We start from the raw sequence: 25,039 nt of genomic DNA on the forward strand, positions 1-25,039 counted from the left end.
ATAATTTTTATTTATCTTCACCTACGTATATATGACCTTTTGAACAGTTTGGATGACAAATAAACAATACTGTGGGCCCTACAAAGGTTTCAACGGTGAGAGTCATTCTCACTGATGCTTCCTTTCGTCTGGTCCATTTAAGCATTGGATCTGACTAATTTTTACCTTAATATGATAAAATAATCTTAAAAAAATGGATGAATGGCGTGGATAGAACCCCTACATCACGGTGGACCCCACATATCCCCTGCCTGTACTGATTTCTGTCGAGCGGCGGCAGTACGCAATCCGCTTCTAATCGAGTAGGTCTCTAATTCTACTGCCGCGAGTATCTTCCTCAAATCTCGGTTCTCCAGTCCAAAACCCTCAACTTACTTTAGTTTGCTATTATACGGCGTACGTATTGTTACAGAATACCTGGACACTATAGCCATTGGATCTAGTGATCTAAACCGTTCATATGTCGGGCCACGCAGTTTATTATGGCTTAAATCTTCCGTATTAAAACATATTCGACGGAGACGTTTATTGTTCATCGAGAAATAGTTAGATACTAGCAAGGTTGGGATATAAAAATACACGAATTATTTTCAATATAATCAAATCTAAGTTGGGACCTATCATATTAACGGTTTGGATCATTAAAATACAACCATCAAGTAACAGAAATGGTCACGATGCATCCTGTAACAATATACGTCGAGATGTATTGTAGCAAATCTCGCTTTTCCGTTTCCCCACTGCAAGTGGAGAATTTCTCAGCAAACGCCTCTCTCTCTCTTTCACCTCCTTCTTTTAATCGCTCTAGCACGAATTTCGGCGCAAAAAGACAGAGATCGGACGGCAAGAAAGCTGGAAAGAAGAAAATCCGCTTTTCTTTTCCATCGTCCGATCAATCTCTCTGCTTTTCTCCCTTATATCTCTCTCTCTCCCCCCATTTTTCTCAATTCCACCCGAAAAAGGAAAAAAGAAAATCCCATTTTCTATTTGTCTCTTTCATAAAAATTCTCCTGAATTCCTCTTCCAAAACCCTAGTTTCGTTCTCGATTCCGATCTGGGTCGTGTTTTGACTTATCGTGGAATTTGATTTTCTTTTGCGGTAATTTTTCTTTCTATTGTATGTGAATTTCTAATCTCGTTTCAATTACGATTGTGAAATTTGTGAAATATCTTCCTTTTCTCGGTGGAAAGTGTGTGTGTGTATGATTCTCTGTCAGATGCCCTTTCTCCTATCTTTCTTTCAATCGCATTCGAATTTCACCGCCCGATACTTGATTTCTGGTATGATCCACAAATCTGATGCTTTTTTCATACACCGCCTGAGAATTTCGCTTCAAAACCCAATCTTTCCTACTCAGTCTCTGCCTCTGATTCTCCATCTGAAACCTTTTTCCCGTCACTGTATCAGTAATCTCTGAAATTCACTTCAAAAACCCCTCCCTCCTGCTCGGCTTCTGGCATCGCAGGAGAATTTCACTCCAGAATTCGACTTTTCTCGATTGATCTCTGCCCATGACCTTTGCGGTTCTGAATTGATATTTGGCGTTTGTATTTTCATCTGTTGCTGTTTCGAGAATTTCCATTTTCTTCGGGCAAAGGATTATAAGGTATTCCTTAATGGCGGATCGGGAGAGGTCTTTTTCCATAGAAGAATTGCCTTCACACTTGATTCTCGAGATCTTGACTTCAGGCCGTCTGAGTGCGGCCGATCTTGCCTGTTTGGAGAAGACGTCTCGGATTTTCGGTGGGAGCCATGGGCTATACCCTCACAAGTTCCGGTCAATGGCAGAATTTGCTGCATTCCATCTCTGTGGGGCCCATTCGATATTTGGGTCATTGCCGATGAATGCTCGGATGGAGCTCCTGGACCGCTGCAGCGGGAATTGGAAGCGAGTGTTGAGGTTCCTGCAGTCCGTAGAACAATCATCCGGCATGGTCGAGACATCAGCAGGCAATGTACTACTTCTTTGATATTGCAGTTCATTAAGAGACTATTTGCTACTTCTTCATGTGGGAGTCACAGGAGCTTTTCTGTAGAGAAATACTTTGATACTCTGGCAGGGTGTGATGGATGATACACAGGTGTTGGATATAACTGAGAAATTGCATGCTTGGCATACAATTATTTAAACTAACTGTTCAAATAATGGGCACAGGTTTAGATGCATCAGGAATAAAGTCTTACTATCATCTGGTAATCTAACTATTAGATTTGGATGGTTAAAATTGAAAAATATCCAATTGTCTTACTTCAACCAACAAGTGTCCACAAATTAGAGTTAGGATGGTTCAACCAATCTAATCTTTAGATTGTAACTTAATGACAGTGTCTTCCACAATTTAGTCGGTTTATCTGAGCTAATATATGCCACGTGTACTATTTATTTGTGCATGCGTATCAAACGTCATGCAGCCAGAGTATCAAATAACTCCCTGTTTTTACTTGCCACGGTTATCAACTCATTTTTCTATGCTTGTTTGACATATCAGGTTCTTTAAAATCCAAAATCCTCTAAGTTTGTTATACTCGTCAACTTTGTGTAAATGGAATTTGTCATAGTTCTCACATGCATCATTTTATTATTTTAAGTTACAATTTAATGATGAGACCAAGGCCAAACGCTAAACACATTGTCAACGGCGAATTCACAAAAGGGAAAAAGCAGTAAAAGTATTTATTTAACAACTTTTCACATGTTTTAGTATTCAGATGAATGGTATGTTGATCATCTTTAGTTCTTTACGTAAATTTCATATCGATGTTAGAATTGGAGCTATAATCCAGTATAATTCCTTGTACTTTATTATGCTTCCAATTTACATACAGGACCCTAGTGGGCCCACTGATGATCACCCAAGACCATTTGATTGGACAAAACCCAATGCAGATTGCACTTGAAATAAAAATAGAAACCTTGTTGGATAATCACATCCATACTCTTAAGGGCATATAAAATGGATGTAACAGTAAAAATGGCCTCACTGTCGATGTAGAGCGGGTTGCAGACACTTTCATGTCCAAGATGGATCAGAGAAGGCCCGATCGGAGGCAGAAGTCATCAAGACCATCAGAACCTTAAAATAGGCATATCTCGCAAACCGGAATGAGTTACTTGACCTACCATTTATGATTTTGGGGTAGGACAAGCTACTTTAGCCAACCAACCCAGCTATGCTGGGTTGCCCATGCCAAATTTGCGAGATTCCATCATATCGACGGTTGGTCGAATTCCATGTTTAATTCCGTTTTTACTATAAATAGTAAGTTTTAGTTTGATTATAACTCTTCATCCGTTGGGCTTTAGGAGTTGTGTCTAACATGAAAAGTGTTTATAAAAATTAGGAGAATAACTTGGTTAAACCACATAGGACACTTACTATAAATATTAAATTTACTATTTATAGTAAGTTGCGAATTTTAGGGAGTTTTAGTTATAGTTTAATTCCTAAACTTATTCCAAGTCTTGGTATCCCTATTTAAAGGGTTGTAGACTCATTTATTTCATCTATCAATAATCAACAAATTTATTTCAAATATTTTAGAATTATTTCTATTTCTTTTCCTCGTGGATTTGAGAAGTCTCTGTGAGGAGTCCAGGGAAGCTTCGTGGATTCGGAGTAGTTATCCTTGAGGAAGACGGTGATCGACCTCATCACGTTCATCCCTGCTTCAATTTTGTAGACCCTTATTTTAATGGCTGTGATCAGCTGATCAGGGTCATACCAGGGCTGTGTACAATTCATGATGGACTCTTATTGAGTGCTCTGCCATGATCATAGTTGGGCCCAGATGGGCCCCACATGTAAATTCACTACAATCACTAAACTAAGGTATGCTGGATTACAGCTTGTCAGAATTGTACATGAATGGGCATTGTTAGATCTCTCATGTAAACAGGGAAATGTAAGATATCATATCAACAGGGACTAGATTTTTCCCTTTCTTATTGGCATAAATGGGGAAAAAGGTTTCCTGTTATCTGAAGAGACAGTTACCAATTTTCTCATTTTCGTTGAATTTTCTCTCCTCTATCCATTGAGGTACTGTAAAGTATCTTTTTCATCTTCCTGGAAAATAAAAAAATAAATAAAAAATCAGCACAATTATCTCGTCCAAGGCTGTTCACTTGAACTTTTTATTACTGGAGATGGTTTTGGTAGGCTTTCTCCGGATTTTTTCCTTCTTGAATTTGAAGACGTGATCATCTCATCTCCTTAGATTTTATGTAGAATTTGTGTATTCTCTTTGCTTGCGATAAGCTGAATGTAGGGATTGTTTATGACAGCAGATGCAGATAACTACTGGAAAATATCACACACTTCTGATCAATGACAACTCCTTGTACTCTTGCGGTTCCAGTTTATGTGGAGTTCTTGGCCATGGTCCGGTTACAACCCAACGGGAAGCACTTACCCGGGTCAATTTTCCATCCAAATCACGTGTCATCCATGTGTCAGCATCCCACAACCATGCAGCTTTTGTCATGCAGTCAGGAGAGGTTTGTAGTGCTTGAAACTCATGAGTCCTGGGAAGTGTTTGTATCTGTTGAATATTACAGTTCTCTTCTTCTCATCCAGGTGTTTACTTGCGGTGATAATTCATCATTTTGTTGTGGTCATGGTGAAGTGAGGCGTGCTATTTTCAAGCCTACTCGTGTTGAAGCACTGAAGGGAGTCCCTTGCAAGCAGGTAAGGCATATGTTACCGTTGTCACTTCGCTGGGTCCTGATGCATCATGGCATGCTTGAACTACACTAAGTTAGAGTCTATGCTTGAGGTAAACTGGAAATGCAGTGTATGCACTTCTAAGATGATTGATAATTGACTAAGTCAGTCTCCAAAATAAAAACTGGCATTAAATATAATTATTTATTGATATTTGTTTAAGTTGGTGCATTACGACTCATGAGGAGGCAGCTTGCATATCTTGTCATGCCGTGGTTATCAGGTCTTTACCAATTTGTTTCTCATGGTAAAAATGATGAGTATCTGGTATCTAAGAGTTCTACTACGTTTCTCACTAACACAAGATAAAAGAACTGCAAAATACTCTAAACAAGAACTCCACCATTCAAAGATTTGATACGCTAAATCACCTACGTAGTATTTTTATCAAGACATAGGATGAAGGTGTGTAGGAGATATATGAGGCAGCAGTGACATTTACAGATGGCATGGAGAGATCTACATGAACTAACTGCAGAAAGAGACAAGTGAATCAGTTAAAGTAACTTTTCAGTAGATGACATGACATCCATCTGAACTGCTTTTGTTTAGTTCAAGATTGACACCTTCACTGTTCTCTCAACAAGTTAAAGAGTATTTGTTCCATGATCTTTGTAATAGGTGGCAGCGAATAGTTGGTATATGAACTTTGTAGAATGTTCATGTAGCATGGGACGAATGAAGGCGAAGAAATTTCCTAGTTCTCTTAACTGATGGAACATCCTTATTATGAAGCTTCAGACAAGTGTTCACATTGTGCCCTGCTCTCTTGCCAGTAGAAAAGGTAGCAAATGCCAGTATTTGAGGCACCCTTAGCAAGGGTTATGAAGTTTCTTCTTGAAGAGGAGTTTGAAGTGACACGGTTGATTGTTTCTCTTCCGTCTGATCTTCTGGAAATTTTCATCATTTAGAGGTGCCATTAACAGTAATTCGACCTTTAATTTTCCCAAATACACTCTTAATGGACTGAAATAGAATATGTCGTCTTCATTTTTGTTTAGGGATTCGGCCTTGAGTTTTTGTTTTGGTGGGGCTGGCTTTCCTAGGGTGGTTTTGTATTTTCCTTATTTCTTTTGTTTCCTTTTTATTTTTATTTTTAGTATGTCTTTGTTTTTCTTTCTTTCTTTCTTTTTTGGCCTTTGGCCCTAATAAATTTGCATTATCCTTAAAAATAAGAACTAATGTCGTCTAGAATCGATGAATGGTGTCAAGCAATGCCGTTTTCTTTTGTAACTTTTGCATTACAAAGAAGATTCTTTCTTTTTTTTTTTTAGCAAATAAATTTCTGATTTTTTCCCCAAATGTTTGAAAGATGTTGCTTTGAATCAACAAATGCTTTTTATTAAAGATATCAACAAAAGCTTTGTGAATATCATTTCTTTATCTTTGAATTGATTTCTTCTCTTTTGTCAGGTTGCAACTGGGCTTAATTTTACCGTGATCCTCACGAGGCAGGGGCATGTGTATACATGTGGGACCAATGCACATGGACAGCTTGGCCATGGGGACACTCTAGACAGGCCTACTCCTAAAATTGTTGAACCATTTGATGTTCTCGGCTGTGTAGTTCAGATTGCTGCGGGTGCAAGTTACACCTTAGCTGTCACCGTTGATGGAACAGTTCATTCTTTCGGTTCTGGCTCCAACTTCTGTCTTGGCCATGGAGACCAACACAATGAGTTCCAACCACGTGCCATCCAGTCATTTAAGAGGAAGAACATTCATGTAGTTCGTGTCTCTGCTGGGGATGAGCATGCAGTAGCACTCGATTCCAGTGGATATGTAAGTCTCCTTGGACATCTGTTAAATCGATTACCTTTTGACACATTATCTTAGGATAATGTTAAAAAAATACACGCACAAGTATTTTAATATGTATGCGCCTAAAATAGTAAAATTTAAAGAGAGAAAAATCCCGAAAAGCTATCACTCTGTGTATTATGTATTTGTATCTAAGACCTAGGGCCATGCCCAGTCATGTTGCAGTTCTCCATGACTAGAAAAACCAAAATCATTTTTATGCAGTTGTAAGCTTTTCTAATGGTAATGCTTTGTGTTAAAATGTTGTTTTGTAGGTGTATACATGGGGCAAAGGCTATTGTGGTGCATTGGGCCATGGAGATGAGAATGACAAGACTATTCCAGGATTACTGACAAGTCTTAAGGGCCACCTTGCTGTGCAGGTATGTCATAATTGGATTTTTTCCCCCCATTTGGCAAGAGAGTGTAGAGATTGAGAAGGATGTTGCCCATAGAATACGATTTGAGTGGAAGAAATAGAGAAGTGCCTCTGAAGTTTGATGTGATCATTGACTGAAAGGGAAAATTTATAGGATGGCTATAAGACTAGTCATGCTTTATGGAACTAAATGTTGGATAGTTAAGTAACAAGATGTTCATAGGGTGAGTGTAGCTGAAGTTAGGATGTTGAAATGGATGAGTGGCAAAACAAGGAAGAATATAATTAGAAATGAATGCATTCAAGGGAATTTAGGAGTCACACCAATAGGTAACATGATGAGGGAAAGTAGAATTAGATGGTTTGGGCATGTGTAACAGAGATCAAGAGCTTGACTGGTTAGAAGGCGTGAGTTGGTACAAGTTGTAGGTCCAAAAGGACATGAGTGGAGGTAGTAAGAAAAGACTCAATGACCTATGGTGTAGTGTAACTGAAGTTATGACCCGTGATAGAGTGGAATGCCGGAAAATGATTCATGTAGCTGACCCCAATTAATTGGTATAAGGCTTAAATGATGATGATGATGATTTGGCAAGAAAGGAGAACTTAGTAAGAAGTTGTTTATTTAAATCTTTATCTGAGTAGAAAGTAAAACGAAAATCCAATCTTCTTAAATGATGAAAGTGGTTATGCTGGTCATTTCTTTTTCATTGGTAACATAAATATATATTTTTGATAGGTAATCTAGGCTTGAGCCTGAGGCCTGAGTGTTGAGATGAAGCTTACACAGGCTATCTCAAGCCTGTAGGGTAGCTATAAATTATTAGTGCTAGTCAAAATTGAAGTAAACTTGAATTGCAAACTCAGACTTGAGGAGAATTCAAGTTTGAAAAGTTCACGCTCTACTAGTGTTCGAAGTATCGGTATCGCCGGTGTTCGAAATATCGGTATCATGCAATGTATCGCACCCTTGGGATACAGATATGTATTGGTTATCGCACGGGATATATTGTTTGTATCGCATAACTTATCACACTTTTTGGGAAACATAGGGAAACATTGGGAAAATGGTTGAATTTTTCAATGAAACTTCAGGGATGGTTAAAAAAGACTTTAATACACACTTTTAAATCATAACATCTCAAAAAATAAGTACAGACAATAGGTTTCCTTTGTATAGGGTCATAAGCCATGCACTGTCTGATTGAACTAAGTCAACTATATTCAAATATAATGTATAACATTTATAAATGTATCAAAACATGTACGAAAACACAACTAAGTGGACCCCACCACAAAAAACAGTGGGGACAGTGACACCCACCGTTGAAACCTTCCTGCTTTGAAACCAACATGTGTGTGGGACCCTCAGTGTGGCCCTTGCCATTATGTATGTGTTGTATCCACACCGTCCATCCATTTGGAGAGATCATTTTAGGTTGTGAGCCAAAGAATTAGGCCGATCCAAAGCTCAAGTGGACCCTACCATAGATAACAATGGAGGCAATGATACCCACCGTTGAAACTTGAAACCACTTTTATGGGGTCCACCATAATGTTTATTTTAGATCCAACCCGTTCATAAGTTTGTACAAATATTTGCAAGGTAAAACACAAAGATCAGCTTGATCGAAAACTTTTGTGGCCCTCACAAAGTTTTTAATGGTAGGAGTTCAATCCCCATTGTTTTATGTGGTGGGGTCCACTTGAGCTTTGGATTCGACCCATTATTTGTCTAATTGCCTAACCTAATCTCTCCAAATGGATGGACAGAATGGATATACAATACATACATTTATGTAGGCCCCACCATTTTTAGTGCAGCAAGTCGCACCAAATCCACTTTCCCTTAACTTAAGGGCGTGGATTAGGTGCTATGCGGGTAACTGCATAGCCGGTGTTACTTTTATTGTAGGGCCCACCTTTGATGATATGTTATATATCCACTACGTCCATTCATTTTTACAGATCCTTTTAGAACGTTTTCCCAAAAATTAAGTACATCAAATCTTAGGTGGACCACGCCACATGAAACAGTGATTATTGAACGTTCACCATTAAAAATATATCAAGGCCTACTTTAAGTAGATCCTTAATGTTTATTTGTCATCCAAATCGTTAATAAGGTCAATCAAAACTGAAGGAAATATACAAAGATTAGTGTAAACCAAAACTTTTGTGGCCTATAAAATACTTTTAATGGTCATTCACCAGTTTTTTTTTGGTGTGGTCCACCTGAAATCTTGATCTGCTTAATTTTTCGTATAACGTCCTTAAATTATATGTAAAGATGGATGGACGGCTTGGATAAAAAAATATACATCAATGTGGACCCCACAGAGCCCATTACAGACCGTCTATCTGTCTCTGCGCATCCATTAAAAAAGGTACTCGAATTGCGTCCTTCCATAGCCCGTCTCCAGCTGAGAACAGGCAGCAACTTTGATTGGCCATCGTGATGTATGGGTCTTATCCACACCGTCCATCCATTTTTTCGTATCATTTTAGGTTCTAAGCCCAAAAATGAGGAAGATCCAAGGCCCAAGTGGACCACACCACAGGAAGCAACGGTGATAATGATTCTCATCATTGAAACTTTTTTAGGGCCCACCGTTATGTTTATTTTCCTTCCAACCTATTCATAAAGTTACATAGACCTGGATGAAGAGAAAACACAAATATCAGCTCCATCCAAAACTTCCATGGCCTCTAAGAAGTTTTCAACTGTAAGAGTTTAATCCCCATTGTGTAGTCCACTTGAACCTTGGATCAGCCTATTTTTGGGTTTATACCCTAAAATGATATGAAAATATGGATGGACGGTGTGGATGAGACCCATATATCACGTGGCCACTCACGGAAGCGGATTAGCTGGTGTACCACACACCAGCTATATACCTGCTGTGGGTACGTGTCATGCAAAGACAAGCGCTGACACTCCTCGAGCTTCAAATTGTATGACCGGTTCAAAGGAGATCAAAATTACATGGGCCCACAATGATGTATTTATTATATACACATCGTTAATCCATTTGGCGAGATCATTTTAGAGGATGAGCCAAAAAATGAATCATATCCAAAGCTCAAATGGACCACACCACATATAGCAGATGTGATAATGATTTTCACCGTTAAAACATTTGTAGGGCCCACCATAATGTTTATTTTCCATCCAATATGTTCATAAGGTCACAAAGACCTGGATTAAGAGGGAAAACAAATATCATATTGATCCAAAACTTCTGTGACCCCCAAAAGGTTTTCAATGGTAGACGTTCAATCTCCCACTACTTTTTCAGTGTGGTCCACTTGTTCTTTATATTTGTCTTATTTTTCGGCTCAAGACTTACGACGAGCTCACCAAATAGATGGACGGTTTGGATACAACGTATACCTCATAATGGGACTACAGAACTTGTTGACGTCAATACAGCAGTTATATAGTTGGTGTGTGGTAAACCAGCTAATCCGCTTCCGTCACTCAAAGCTGCTGCTCGTTTCCAGCTTCCGAAGAAGATGGCGTCCTCAAAAAAGGCTTTCGAAGCCATTTTCGCAACAGGGATAGGGTTCCGGTCATCCCGGAACCCTGAAATTCTAAAACTTTTCTAAAAAATCTCCCAAATCCCTGCGAGCTTTGACAGACCTTTCGATCGAGTGGCCCCACGGTTCTAATCACGCAATCTTCTTTCACAGGTACCGAAATCCCCTCTTATGAAAGATTTTTCCTCTTTTTTTTTTTTCCTGATTTTTCGGTAAATCTGTGGATACAACACGATAGTATCGCTAATATCGGCGATTTTGCAAAAAAATCGTGCGATATATATTGCACGATGAAAAGAATTTTGGTTTTTTTTAAATTTTTTTTTTTTTTTTTAGTTATATAATTTCCAAGGGTATTGGATGGGTTTTGTCTCTCTGGGCAGCGATAATGATAATATCGGCCGATAGTATCGATATTAAGAACACTGGGTATCGCTACAAGTTTCGCTAGCCGGGGATACGAAAACAATATCGATATCACTGATAACCAGTAATGTGGGAAAGCAAGGAAGAATGGTAGAAGTGAAGCTTCAAGAGATGCTAAAATACACATTTGCATATTTAGAAGTAAAAAATTTGCAAAAAGAATGTATACACAATAAGTTTCCATTTAATGGGGGCTTAAAAGCATGTGTTGTCTCTTCAGGGAAGGACATCCTTATGTTGGGTAAAATCCGGAAGTTCAAAGTGCCTCCAAAGATTTCAGCCTTTGGTTGGTTAGCAGGGAAGAGGAAAGTCTTATTTGTTGAGAACTTAAGGAAGAGGGGCATGTTCATTACCAATATCTGTCTATGCCTCATGGTTGATGAGGACTCGGTTGATCATCTATTCGTTCACTTCCCGTTCATAGGTCAAGTTTGGTCAGCCCTTCTCAGCTCCTTCAACATTGCATGGTGCTTCCCCTCCTCCACCGACGGCCTGATCAAATCTTGGCTAGGTCCAAATTTGGGAAAGCAGAAATCGATATCTTGGAGAATGGGTCTGTTGGCAGTTTGGTGGTCGGTTTGGGACGAAACAAATGGGAGATGCTTTCTAGTAAATCCCCGGATTCTACTATCCTAAGAGTTCAGCATTTCTTAGCAGACTGGGGCCTAGTTCATCCCTTTTCTTAATGTGTTTTTGTTGTTTTTTTGTTTAGCTTTGGAGGTCGTTTTCTCCTGCTATCTCAGCGGGAGATACCCTCCTTTCTCTTGTACTTTCAATCTGTTTTCTAATATATCTTCGTCACCTTATATAAAAAAAGAAGAAGCATGTGTTGTCTTAAGAAACTGTTTAACCATCCCATTGATCCCATCTAACCATCCAAGCATCCATCCAACCTTACATCCAAACATCTATCAATATTGCAGAATATCAACAACTCACAATATTTTGCCAAGAAATCATCAACAACTGGAAAGAAAATGAAAGATTGTGGCCTTGATATCGAGCATGTTGCGATAATGATAATATTGAGATATTATCAATATTAGCAATGGTTAATTGAAAATTGCATACAACGTGCTCATTAAAAAAAAAAAAAAAAAGTTGTAATAGAATGTTTTTTTAATAAACAAAATTTCTGTGATATCTCAACATTGGTTATATTATTGAAATATCGCCGATACACTTGTGATACAAGCATCATTTAATAGTCGAAAGTATTGGCGATACATTGGCGATATCGATACATTGGCAATACAACACCTGGAATTTACAAAATTGAAAATTTTGGTGATATCGATACTTTGGTGATACTTGGCGATGCATTGCTGATGTCTAGAATTTCTAATACTACTGGTGTTATCAGTATAGCTACCAGTGTCATTCGTATTGCCAAGCTAGAGATAACGATAATATTAGAGATATTTTGATAATGTCAGAGATAATTCAAACAATGCGCTCTACCAATAAAAGGGACAGAGTTATCTCTTTTAACTGATTATTATTATTATTATTTATGAATGAGATTCATTTTATTAGCACCTAACTATGGTTTTTAATATCGGTATCATATCGGCCGATATGGCCGTGTCAGCCTGATATGATATGCAATACAGGGTTGAAAAGGCCCACCCTAGAAAAGAAGGGCTGTATTGGCTGGTAGAGGGCATATCGGCACTAATATGGGGCCAATACAGGCCACTTTGATAAAGGCTCAAGTTTGAATTTTTTTTCTTCCAAATTTTCTTTCATTCTCATTCTCCCTTTTCTTTTTCTTTTTTGCATTTCAACCATGGAGGAAGCCTAGGAAACGATTTTAGATTAGATCCAGGCTTTTTTTGGGGATCAAAACAAAAGATTTGAGCAAGATTCAATGAATCGAAATGGAATGGACACTGGAGAAATCAGAAAGAAGGGTGACCATCCACTTCTTTTTGTTTTATTTCAATGTAATGGGTACTAATTTACCAAATCATGCTTGATTTGTGTTCAATTATGGTTCATTTGGTTGACTTTCAATTTCAACCTCCTCCATATTCAGCACCGTGAGATTGCTTTTGACTATGTTGATTTTGATGCCTGAAACTATTTCAAAACATCCAAGTTTGACTTTTCATATACTGCAAATCTTACAACGAGTCATAACTGAAGAATCCTGTGTCATCTGCATCTTAGAGTGAGATCTCAGTACCAAATTATTACCCACAGCCAAACTTTGGTCATACCAACCTCTAGCGTCCGATCCATCATCTTATTCAGTACCTTCGCCACAATTGTGATTAAAAAAGGGGATAATGGATTCCCTGTCAGATACCCCAGTGACTTCTGTAATATCCTTTGTGGGAACCATTAATTAGAACCGAAAACATCATGGACGAAATGCAGATTTGGATCCATCTCCTCCATTTACACCCAAAATCCATCTGCTCCCCATCTGCTCCATCATATAAGCAAGAAAATTCCAGTTCAAACAATTGTACGACTTCTTCGTGTCAACTTTCAACAAACAACCTCTGATTCCTTTCCTGTGGCATTCATCTACCACCTCCTTCACAATGAATGGGCCATCCATGATGCTCCTTCAGCAACAAAAGCACTTGGTTTCGGACATGTCCTCTTCCATCGCCCTCCAAGTCTCCACGCGAGCACCTTTGCCAAAATTTTGTAGATGCTACCCACCAAACTAATTGGTCTGTTATATCCTCTGCCGACTCCCTTGTGACCAGAACTGAAAAAATTAAAAAGAAAGAAAAAGGATGCATTCATGTCCTTACAGAATCGAGCAGAATTACAAAATTCAATTAATACAATAGCCTGATCCTCTTAAATAAAATTCCAACATCGAAAAAATGCTTATGGGAAGCAATCTAAGCCTGGAGCCCCATCACACCATAGCTCGAAGACAACTTCCTTGCTTTCATCACACAAGTATTCTTCTTTGATTGATCTCACTACCTCCTCTGGCAAAGAATGAAAATCTAGCCCAGCCAGCCTCAGCTGCTCTGAGAACTCTTCCACCGCCATCCTTTGAAAATTACCAACAGTGTGATTACATGCAGCATCATGCTCCGAGAGAGATAACTCTTCCAAACACTATCTTTGCTCCATACGTGCAACTTAGCTTTGAAGAACTTAAGTTTCCAGTAAAATCTAAAGCTGGCCCACCTTCCACCTTACTGTGAAAATGAGACATTTTTGTTCCCTTATCTAACCTGCCTCGCCCTTGATTTTTGTCTGCTAGTAATCTATTCCTTAGAATATCTAAAGAAGCTTTGAGCTCCTCCAATACTGTTTTTTCGGCTTTGGATGATTGACCTTCTTCTCGGCTCTGCCCTCCTCTGCTATCTTGGAGAAGATCTTCTCTTTTGCTTCATTCAAGTTGCCAAACACTTCTCTGTTTCATACTTGCAACTTAGCTTTGTTGAGCCTAACCTTCTGGAAAATTCTAAAGCTGGCCTGCCTTCCACCTTAAAGGAGTACTACGGATTCTTAGCGAACTGCAAGAATGCCATGTGCTCGAACCAAAGTATCTTGAACCTGAAAGATTTCAGGCCCCATGATTCAAGCTTAGAGGGAAGGCCTATTCGCTTGTGATCGGAAAGGGGTTTTGGCCGGCTCTGACTGAGTTCCTCTGGAAATGCTTCTTCCCATCCGGCATTGATGAGAAATTGTTCTAATCCACTTACCTCTGGATCTTCCTGATAGTTAGACCACATGAAATTTGCCCCTTGAAGCAGGAGATCAATCAATTCCCATATGTCGACAAACTTCGTTAATCTCTCATACCAGCTGTAACCCGGCCTCCTCCTCCTCATGACTCAATCTAATGATGTTGAAATTGCTCCTTAAAGATAAAGAACTGCCCATTGCCTTGGAATTGGACTTGATTCATCCAAGAAATTCTGATGCATGGCACAACAATTTGAGCAAGGTATTCTATAACGGCAATAGTGGCCATAACGGCCACTGTTGTTACCATTACATTATGTCCTTAAAAAAAGAACTGTTTTGGACCTGTTACGGATTATGGGCCATTTCTTTTGTAATGGCCGTTTTGGCCCTGTAATGCATAATGGTTACAATCGTTACCGTTACGTAACAGCTATTATGTAACTGTTTTGGCATGCTATGAATTTGAGGTCATATAGACAATGCCAAGCCTACGGAAGACTCTTTGATAACAATTTGAATAGGACCATGAGAATTCTCTTCTGTGTGAATCTATTGCCACCAGCTCTGAGGTTTTCCAATTCACCAAAATTCCACCCAATCTTCCTATCTAGTTAATGCAGGACCAATCAAACTGAGAAAGTCCCATCAGCTTTCTGATCTCGGTAGACCCTGCATCCTCTCCTCTCTTTCGTGCAACATCAGGATGTCAAGATCTTGCTTTGGGCAAGATTTATTTATTTATTTTATCACGAGCCTCTTGGACTCACTCCCCATAACTCTATCATTCCACAAGATCACCATCATCGGTCGATGGCTACGATTTCTCAGTTTGGCCCCCTTGCTTTCCTTCATGCTATCATAGTTCTGTGGGGATCTTATTTTGAAGGTTCTGGAAACCTGTTTTGTCTTGTGAAAACCATCTTTCCTATTACTGCCTTTCACTGAGACTTGAAATCCAGTTTGTACTGGGTTTTTGAACTCTAGAGCCATTACCCTATTAGTTATTTGCAATTGATAGTGAATCTTACCAATTGGCCTGTCATCTGAACTCGTGATATTGTAGGGGTAATGTTTAACCATAGTTAACAAAGCGCTATAAAGGCCAAAAAAAAAAACTACGGGAGAATCTTGGGTTTAATTCTGTCAGGCTTAGTGAAAAAATGGGGGTGCAGTAGAAAAAGGGAAATTCAAAAAAAAAAAAAAAATTCAAGGTTAAGGTTTTGGCTTAAATGTGTGTGTATTCATACAAATTGTTGGCCACACACAATTGAGCCCATGACATGGGTGGTCTAAGTTATCATTAATGTCCATGTGTATTGTAGAGACTTTGCATAGACACCATAACCCAGAGATGGAGGGGAACTATGACCACAATCCACCCTTGAGTAGATTCAATTAGAACTCCCATTTAAGGTAGGCCAGTGATAGTCTGACACCAAATTTCGATGTAGGCTCATCCATGGGAAGCATGATATGCAAGTATGGCAACGCAGATTGTCCAGGTCATGGGCCCCTTATGGATGGAGCATCAACCAGAACTTATATGAATACACCATATTAGCCATTTGATTTTGCTTCATGAATTTAAACCACTGATAGTTTTATTTTAACCAATCATTTGATAACCACCAACTGGAAGGTTATGAATGCTTGGTTACTGTGATTTTTGGACCATGCTCCATCCACAATGGATTAGTATCTTTGGATGGTTTGGATTAACACGTGCATGCCTCATATGTGGTGGATGAGACGAGTATGAAAAATATTGCTGAGATTTTTAAGATCTCATGATGATATCACGAGAAATACACTAAACGATATTATCATAATATTGTCACGATATTTTCAAAACCTCGGCTGATTTTAAATAGTGTTTTTATTGTGGCATTATCATGATATTAAGTAGAAAAATACTAAACACACTAGTGAATTTATAATATAAATATAGACCGGGACGTTAGCAACATTCCCCATGCTTTTAAGTGACACACGGAGTGTCCAATCAGTGATCCCGGCTGTTCATCATTCATACAATTAGGGGGCAAGCCGTGATGACAAAATCACGCTGATTGGATGATCATGACCCTTTGAATGGGACCAACTTATTACAGCCATACGTTTTTACAAGCCATAGATCCTACAGAAACATCAAACCAAAGTGCTACTTTGGAATCATAAGCAATACAAAGATGGATCTATGGAATAGATGTTTCAAGATGATGTTTGGACCTATTTCATTTCTCTCCATTTTCCACACTATTGATCGTGTGTTTTGGATATCCCGATTAGTGTGAATTTTTCACCATGGCTTGCTCCCAATTGTATGAATGAGGGAATGGCCCGGATTAATTTGATAATGAGGTTAAGACATTCCTATAATGGGTACCAAATTTTGGATTGTTTGGTTTACCTTTTATGTGTGTTACTTGTATAATTTTGGGTGCATGTGTAGTAACCATGAGACTCTTAACATAGTACCATAAAACACTCCTTCACATATTTTTGCTACTTCTTATTCAACTTATATTTAAAAACAACATAAATTCATGATTACAACATGAAGAACATATATCTATATCTGGACAACAATCTCTAACAAAAGAAGAAAAGGAGGAATAATGAATATTTACCTTGGTTCTGGAAGTTTTTCAAAAAACCATAAATTTCTTGGAAACCACCTTTGATATGGAAATATGTTGGACTTTTCTTTGATTTGATGACAAAAACTCCTTAACAGTTTCTAGACACTTTAATAACCTAGATCTAACGTTTGGAGGTTAATATGGGCGAAAAGTGAAAGCAAAAGGAAGAAGAAGAAGAAGAAGAAGAATTTTTTATATACCGTTGAGTTGCACGGGACTGGCTCCCTATGTCAAGCGAACTCAGACAAGTCAGGCCGAGACATTTAGGGATTGGTCAAATCATGGTGTTGACTTGAGCTGAGTCCTGAAACCATGATCTACTGAATACTGATAAGGAAACCTGAAACCTGTATATCTTTCAATCGAGAAGATCTTTTAAAAAATACCAGTTGATATGGTTTATGTTTTATGTTCACAAAAATTTCCCTCTTTTCTTGACATCGGTTTGATTCCGGTTACCGTGATAATGTACAGGTCTGTGCAAGGAAGAGGAAGACCTTTGTCCTCATGGACAATGGCTCCACTTTTGGCTTCGGGTGGATGGGGTTTGGGAGCTTGGGCTTTTCTGATCGAGGCGCCTCTGACAAAGTCACCAAGCCACGGATTCTTGATAGCCTGAGGGCCCACCATATTTCTCAAATAAGCACAGGTCTGTACCACACTGTGGCAGTCACCAACAGGGGGCTGATCTTTGGGTTTGGAGACAATGAACGGGGGCAGCTTGGGCATGGCTCATTGAGAGGGTGCCTGCAGCCAACTGAAATTGTGGTGCAGACGACATCAGAAGAGACGGATATTTCTGATGAAAGTGGGTAATCTACAATACCTTTGACAACATGTTTTAGTAATTGACTTCTGTATGAGACTTGTGTAGTTTATGTTTAGTACCTGAGGTGTTTTCTTGCATTATCTAATAGAAGAAGCTCATAGTCCTTGTATTGAAATTCAACTGCAAGAAAAAAAAAAAAAAGAAGCTGAAATATTGTTGTATTTGTTATGTAAGCTCTAGCAGTCTGCAGGTTTGGTTTGATGCTGACCTCTAAATTCTTCTCCTCTATTCTCCTCATTTTTTTAGCCAGAAATTTTCTCGCTTGATGTAACAAGATCTGGAAATCGTGATCTCAAAAATGGGAATTAAGTGAGCCCCATGCCCTCCATGTAGGATTTGCCACACTAAAACAGCATTTCCCCATACATGCAATGAGCCATGTTTTTTATTTTTTGTAAAATTTCCTTGATTGTGTCTATGCTGAGGAAAGTGCCTATTTAGTGCTGTGAATCCTACATGTAGGTCATGGGGCCTTCAGAAATCTGGATTAAAGTTAATTCCAATTTCGCTGGTGCCCTACCCAAACGGACCCTTAATTACCAACTTGAAATTTAGAAACCTTTTACTTAAAAAGACGCATGAAAGGTCTTCATATCAATTAGTCTGCTTATGTTGTATTACAGGTTTTCTCAAACATGTGCACGGACATCAGATACCCTGTTGGTAACATTGCCTTAACGTACGGCTGGCTCACTGATCAGGTGGACATAAATATTTCTTTTGGTCATGCCTGAAGGCTGAGGTGGTCAGCTTTTTTGTTTTCCTCCTTTGGGAAGTTAAAAGGAGGATTTTATTACCAAGCAAGAGGGGGCACCAAGCTCAGATACAATCTGGACCCTTGCTCTTGCTCCGGTGGTAGACTCTTAGGAGTTTCAACACCTGGTCAAGGGTTCAAGTACCCACAGGTGGTGAAATCCCACTACGGCGTGAGTGTGTGCATGTGTTAAAAAAAAAAAAAAAAAAAACAATCAACACATAAAAAGGGGTAAAAAGGTCATACTTCTTGTTTAGCACTATGGCGCCCTTCTAAGACACTGGTGTTTTCATGGTTGGTGGAAAGAAACAAGGTACTTGTTGATAACTTTGAAAGAATTAGATGGTGATATCTAATATCTGCATCAGTATTGCGTATATGCAGAGTCAATCATTTCTCTCTTCATTCATAGCTCTTTTACTAGAGAAACATGGGAGAGATTTTTTTTTATATCTTTAAAGTGCTGTAGGTGATGTTGGGATCCATTAAAAGCTTCTTTCTAATATGGCATTGGGATTTTGGAGGTTATTCCTTCTGGTAGGTATTCGGGCCTTACTTCCACAATCGAAGCAGGCCTGTGTAGGAGGACAAAAATAGATGTAATTGGTTGGGCTTGGGCCTGAGGTATAAAGGCTCTGGTAAGTGCCCCATCTTTTCTGTGTTGGAATTCTTTGATGTAATTCTCCTTTAAATGTTCTATTATTATGCCTAAATCTAGATAATAGATACGCACTGTGCCTGAATCTAGATAATAGATACGCGTGATGGGCGCTAAGCCCAAAACAAAACCATAGAAAGAGAAGATATCAGCAACCTACATCCATTGCATACAAGTGGGCCAAGGGAGCTGATCAAATCGTTACTTTGCCCTTCAATGGCCGGATCGCTCTTCAATAGACTCTATGCGGAATAGTATTATCGGGAGACCAAAAGACTTAAAAAGTCCAATTCTGGAATCTGATATGGGAATGCATGTAATTTTCTAGCCACGGTATTTTTGAGCAGTGTTCATTTGATGAGGTCAGTAAATAAATCTATGGGAAGGTCCCAATATGCTTGGATTTCTGGCCGAGAATTCATGAGTCTTAGTACATATTATAAAAAGGGCCATCTTGCATGAACTCTTTGCGCCCGTTGGATTTGAAATCCTTTGGAATTGGGTGGATTTTAGTATGGACTTGAGTGGATTTGTAATTATAGTCTCTAGGTGAGTATTTTAAGAGTGCTTTTGGGGGCATTTTGATTGCTCTCAAATCCAAATCTCTCCAATTCCTTGTAACTAAACGACTATGAAATGCAATGTAAATGAGTCATCATCATGTTTATTTCAACAAGAACCAAATATGCCTGCGACCCTATGACTCTATGGCTAAGCGGTAAAGAAACAAGAGTTTCAACATGAGGTATGGGTTCGAGCATCCACTGTGGTGTGAGTGTGCTGTCCCGTGTGAGTGCGTGTGATGGTAATGGAAGCATGTAAAGTAAATTATAATTATCAGATTTCTACACTATCAAGCTATCATTTTTACAATGATTTTTAGTGAAACAAACAATGTAGTAAAATCATCATTATGGATGCATGTGATATCACCACACAATTAAATGACTAAATAATTATTATCCATTTACAGTCATTTACTATTGTAATTGGAAAATCAAACAACCCCTAAAAAACCAACAATCCCTCAAATCCATCCTATTCACCGCTGCCAACCAAGCCTTTAAAGACAGTCCATTGTGGAGAAATTTACTTTAGAAATATGGTTATTTCTCAAGTGTGACTGTTTCAAGAAGGTTGCTGGACTGGTTAAACCTCTCACCAAAAATTTCATTGTGATTGATTGAACCCAACATGGTCAGCCTTTTGGTTGCAAGGTCAGCTCCTACCCAATATTGTCTCAAATCAAACCAGGTCCTTGAGCCCCTGCACAGCACCATCAATCTCTGCACCAGACCCTGCACGACAAGGGAACTCAAAAAATCTTGAGAGTCTTGACAACATACTTCACTGAATGTCCCAGATCTGTACATGTGTGACCTTTTGGTCCAGTCCAGCAGTTGAGGCCGTTGAACAGATGGGCCCACGTTTCTTGGAATGCATGAAGTATCTCTCTGTATTGAATTATCTTAAGCTGCCTTTTAACTGGCTTCGAATATTAGAGGTTCCATTTAGTCCAGAGGAGAGCCTGCAGCAGCCGACCGATGCGACAATTGCGGCCCGTCGTTTTCAAATGTCCTTGTTATGAGCTTGAGATCTTGCTCTAGCTCTTTGATCTCACTTATCTAAAGAATCTTTTGTCATTTTCCGTTTGAATATCTCCACACCATCTGATGATCAATCTACCCGTGGCCCCGTAACTTCAGGGCTTGTGTCCGGTCTGGCCCACACCAGCCTGTCAATCAAGTACTAGCACACCTGTTTTCAAAAAAGTAGGCTTGTCTGGGACCGACAGTCGGGCCCTTAGAAAAATAGGTATGATCACCTACAATTGGTCGCATGGTAAGATCCACAATTATTTATTTATTTATTTATTTTTACTATCTACAATTTTTTAATGACTTCTTAATTCTCCCGAGAGTTGGATAAACTCATTCAGCCCTAAGTTGAGTCATGACTGACTCGAGTTGTGGGCTGAACCAGTTGGACTCATCACCGTCGGGGCTAACTCATAGCATCAAACTGGATCAGGTACCTGAAAAACTGAGTTGACTCATCCGAGTCTTAAAACCACAACGTGACCTTACGAATATCATCTAGGAAAACCAAGGCCCATAACCAGCAGAAAGTAGGGGTGAGCCCAGGGTCGTAGCCCAAGTGCAATAGATACACCCAAGAGGTTAATAGGGGTATTTTGGTCACAATGGATTTCAGCTTATCTTGATCAATCTGTCTTACACACACACACACACACACACACACACACACACACACATATATATATATATATTTCCTTCCCAAATTTCAAACCACATTGCAAACGTGTGACACATATGGTAAATTATCATTGTGTGGAAATATTCAATAATATTGCTGTCCACACAATTCTAGAAAGGAATTTTTAACTTTTCGCATTCATTTTCTTTTCCCATCTCTCCCAACAACTGTAGAAAAATAAAATATGTTGGGGAAAAAATAGAACAAGTCAAGAGACTTGGCTATGGAATGGACCAACTCTACTGACTCCGCCCGGGACCCCGAGGCAACCACCCCGACCAAGGCAAGCATATTAAATGTCTAAAGGAGAAACTTAACTCGGATTATAAGGAATGAATCCCGACGAGACTTACAAAGTCTGGAGCCATAAGACAAAGTATATGAGATGCATAAAGTTGACTCGGTAATCGAGGTAGCGACATCCAAAGGGGCTTATTAAGGCCTAAAACTTAGAAGCCACCCAATCGACCATAAAACCGACCCATCTTTAGGTTAGTTATAGAGTCGGCTATTGGATTAAGAGAGTATATTAAGTACGAATTAGTCTCATTCCACCCGACAGAGGGCAAGAAGCTTAACCTTCCGTAAGCTGGGCAGAGTCGGCCCGGCCCGATATAATCGGCAAAATCTACCGAGAAAGAGAAGAAACGGTGTATGAAGAAACACCATCTTGAAAATACACTAGGAAGATCCCCGATCTCGAGGATCGTGGGATCAGCTGGAGTCCAAAATTGGATTGAAACAAAATCTCCAAGACATCCGGAAAAGAATCTGGGCACGATGGGATCCTCCCCTTCCTATAAATATAGGAGATCTCCAAATTGAAAGGTATGCAAAAAACTGTCCCTAATACCCTAGCTCTAACTTTGGCATCGGAGGGTCCTCGGTTCTTGCCAGGGTCTCCTTTGTTTCCTTTTTGTGCAGGTGGTAGGTCGGCAGGGGGGCGTATCAGATTTTTGCATCAACAAAATACAATGGAAGAAAATGCTTACGGTGATTGTTGTAGATATTTGCATGAGCATTTCATGCCCCAAATTCCTAAAGAAATAGCTAATGTACCACCAGTTGCATGTAAATACATGTGCAAACAGCCAACCTTCCGGTTGATGAAGGCTTTGAGTAAAGTTGTGTCATTGACTTAGCAGTTCAAAACAAATTATCTACGCTTAGCTATACCATACATGTTTTCCCTTACTAATTGCTTTGTCTTCAATTCATCAAGCACTTTTAACAAGATCATGGGTTCAAGTACTCATTGTGGTGTGTGTGGGTGCATGCTTTAAAAAAACAAACAAAAAACCAAAAAATAAAAAATAAAAATCTTTAACAAGGACAAGTTGGATCGACGACACATTTAAAACTCAATGAGCATTTGCAAATTCAAATACATAGGCAGAGACGAGAGTGATTCTAGTGTGCATTGAAAATAATTTCATACTTTAATAGACACGGACTGTGTGGTAATCCCAACATGATAAATTTGATTAGGCCATGTGCCGCTGCTAATGAAGTTAAAGTACATACGAAACATATTTGAAAGTTGTTAAGTATGTACTCAACCCAACCTTTCTCCAATTGCTGCACACCACCGAACTACATGGTGTTCTGCATGCCAGATACACTTTATCCATGGTTCAATGAGTTCTGATTTTATTTTTTTTAATCAACCATGAATATAGTAGAATAGTGAAAAAGGATTTATATAGCTGAACTCAATTAGTTAGGATAAGGCTTATATAATTATTATTAATATTTTCTTTTTGACTGTCCATTTAGTGGCCATCAATCAAGCGGCTAAAGTTAGTTCAGTAAGTGTTATACTTGTGCTATGTCATTTCCATAATGGGCCCACTGATTTTGATAGCATGGAATGGTGTAGATGATGCTAGCGCCTTTTTCTTTTTAAATTGCAGAGGTCTCATTCACACATGTGGTGGCATACATTCACAATCACACCCCTTCATACCATCCAAACAGTCAGCCCTGTATTTTGGACGGATAAGAATATCATCAGTTGGGGGTTATCAAATGAACGGCTGAAAATGACATAGTGATCCAAATTCAAGGAGCAAAATCGGTGGCTGAGATAGCCTGAACGTCACTTCAGGCTGTGGTAGCATCATCAATGGGACTAATAACTTGGATAGCGTTGATGATCAAGACCGTTCATGTAGTAATTCCAATGATAGAAGGTGATCATGGAAAAGAAATGATCCAGCCCGTTCATCCAGGAGTGAATATGGAAAGGAAGTGATTGGGATCATGGCTCTTCATGTCATCCATCCTCTCCTATTTAATTGCGTCTGTAAAAACCAAGCTCTGAAAGTAGCTATCACGAACGAAGACTTGTGGTGGAAACGGCGCCAACGAAGATTTCAGTGTTTTGGTTGGAAGACGCACGCCAAAGACTTGCACGGAATAAGTACGGATGTGCTACCCACAGCACACGGCACCCCAGGTACGACGAATCCAAGCCTCCTCACTCTTCGATTAATCCAATACGTGCAATTCGGATTGCGTGTGATACAAACACCACGTTGCTCGGTAGTGTTGGGATGTGGCAGACTCTGATTGGGTCACGTCCTGCTGTCAAAGATGGCCTACCCAAACTAGGACGTAGATTACGTCCTACACCGCAGTCTCCGGAGGAGATTTGAGTGGCCACTGTGATGTATGGGTCTTATCCACACCATTTATCCATTTTTTTTTTTTTTTTTTCATATCATTTTAAGTGGTAAACCTGGAAATGAGTTGGATCCAATGCTCAAGTTGACCACACCACAGGAAGCAATGATAATGATTTTCACTGTAATATTTATTTGCCATCCAACCAATTCACAGAATTGCATAGACTTTGGATGGAAAGAAAACGTATCAGTTTCATCCAGTGCTTTTGTAACCCTAGAAAGTTTTCAACAATAAGAGTTTAATCCCCGTTGTGTAGTCCACATTTATCTTGGATCTACCTCAATTTTAGGCTTATATCTTAAAATGATGCCAAGAAAATGGATGAACAGTATAGATAAGACCTATGGATCACAGTGGCCAATCAAAGCTCCTGTCCCTATGCAATCCACGTCCCTCAAACTATATTTAAAAGTTGTCATGTCAAATACTTGCCACTTGAAGGAGGTGGCCCATCACATCTCCCCAATACGGTGAAACACGCATGGGTGGCACACGACCAAGTCAAAAGAAAACCGACTTAGGTTGTTTACTTCAACCTTGCTGTGAGATATTTTTTTATTTAGTTGGGCCATGTGCAGCTATAAAAAAATGAGCTGGTGTACCTGACTAGACTAGGGCTGGATGCACGTGACATATTTTAAAAATAAGTGGT

The 25,039-nt window shown here is 39.2% G+C and overlaps 1 protein-coding gene across 2 annotated transcripts; it reads left to right on the top strand.

Annotated features, from left to right (window-relative positions):
• The first annotated feature begins 760 nt into the window (after positions 1 to 760).
• LOC131230241 (ultraviolet-B receptor UVR8) lies at positions 761 to 18,217 on the top strand. 2 transcript variants are annotated; one of them, XM_058226074.1, is made up of 6 exons: positions 761 to 1,956; positions 4,287 to 4,499; positions 4,579 to 4,689; positions 6,139 to 6,507; positions 6,801 to 6,908; positions 17,656 to 18,217. In XM_058226074.1, the coding sequence occupies exons 1-6, from the start codon at positions 1,618 to 1,620 to the stop codon at positions 17,995 to 17,997; spliced, it is 1,482 nt and encodes a 493-aa protein (XP_058082057.1). In that variant the 5' UTR covers positions 761 to 1,617; the 3' UTR covers positions 17,998 to 18,217. The 2 variants fall into 2 exon arrangements, with proteins under 2 accessions (XP_058082057.1, XP_058082058.1); XM_058226075.1 differs by having other exon boundaries at positions 4,290 to 4,499.
• Positions 18,218 to 25,039: the final 6,822 nt, after the last annotated feature.

The sequence above is a fragment of the Magnolia sinica genome, chromosome 17 (genome assembly GCF_029962835.1).
Source record: "Magnolia sinica isolate HGM2019 chromosome 17, MsV1, whole genome shotgun sequence".
Lineage (NCBI taxonomy): Eukaryota > Viridiplantae > Streptophyta > Magnoliopsida > Magnoliales > Magnoliaceae > Magnolia > Magnolia sinica.

Bases quoted from the DNA above. Each gene is read 5' to 3' on its own strand.
- LOC131230241 (XM_058226074.1), top strand. From the start codon at position 1,618: ATGGCGGATCGGGAGAGGTCTTTTTCCATAGAAGAATTGCCTTCACAC. The intron at 1,957-4,286 runs GTACTACTTCTT...TGTTTATGACAG, and splicing joins TCGAGACATCAGCAGGCAAT to CAGATGCAGATAACTACTGG. The intron at 6,508-6,800 runs GTAAGTCTCCTT...GTTGTTTTGTAG, and splicing joins CACTCGATTCCAGTGGATAT to GTGTATACATGGGGCAAAGG.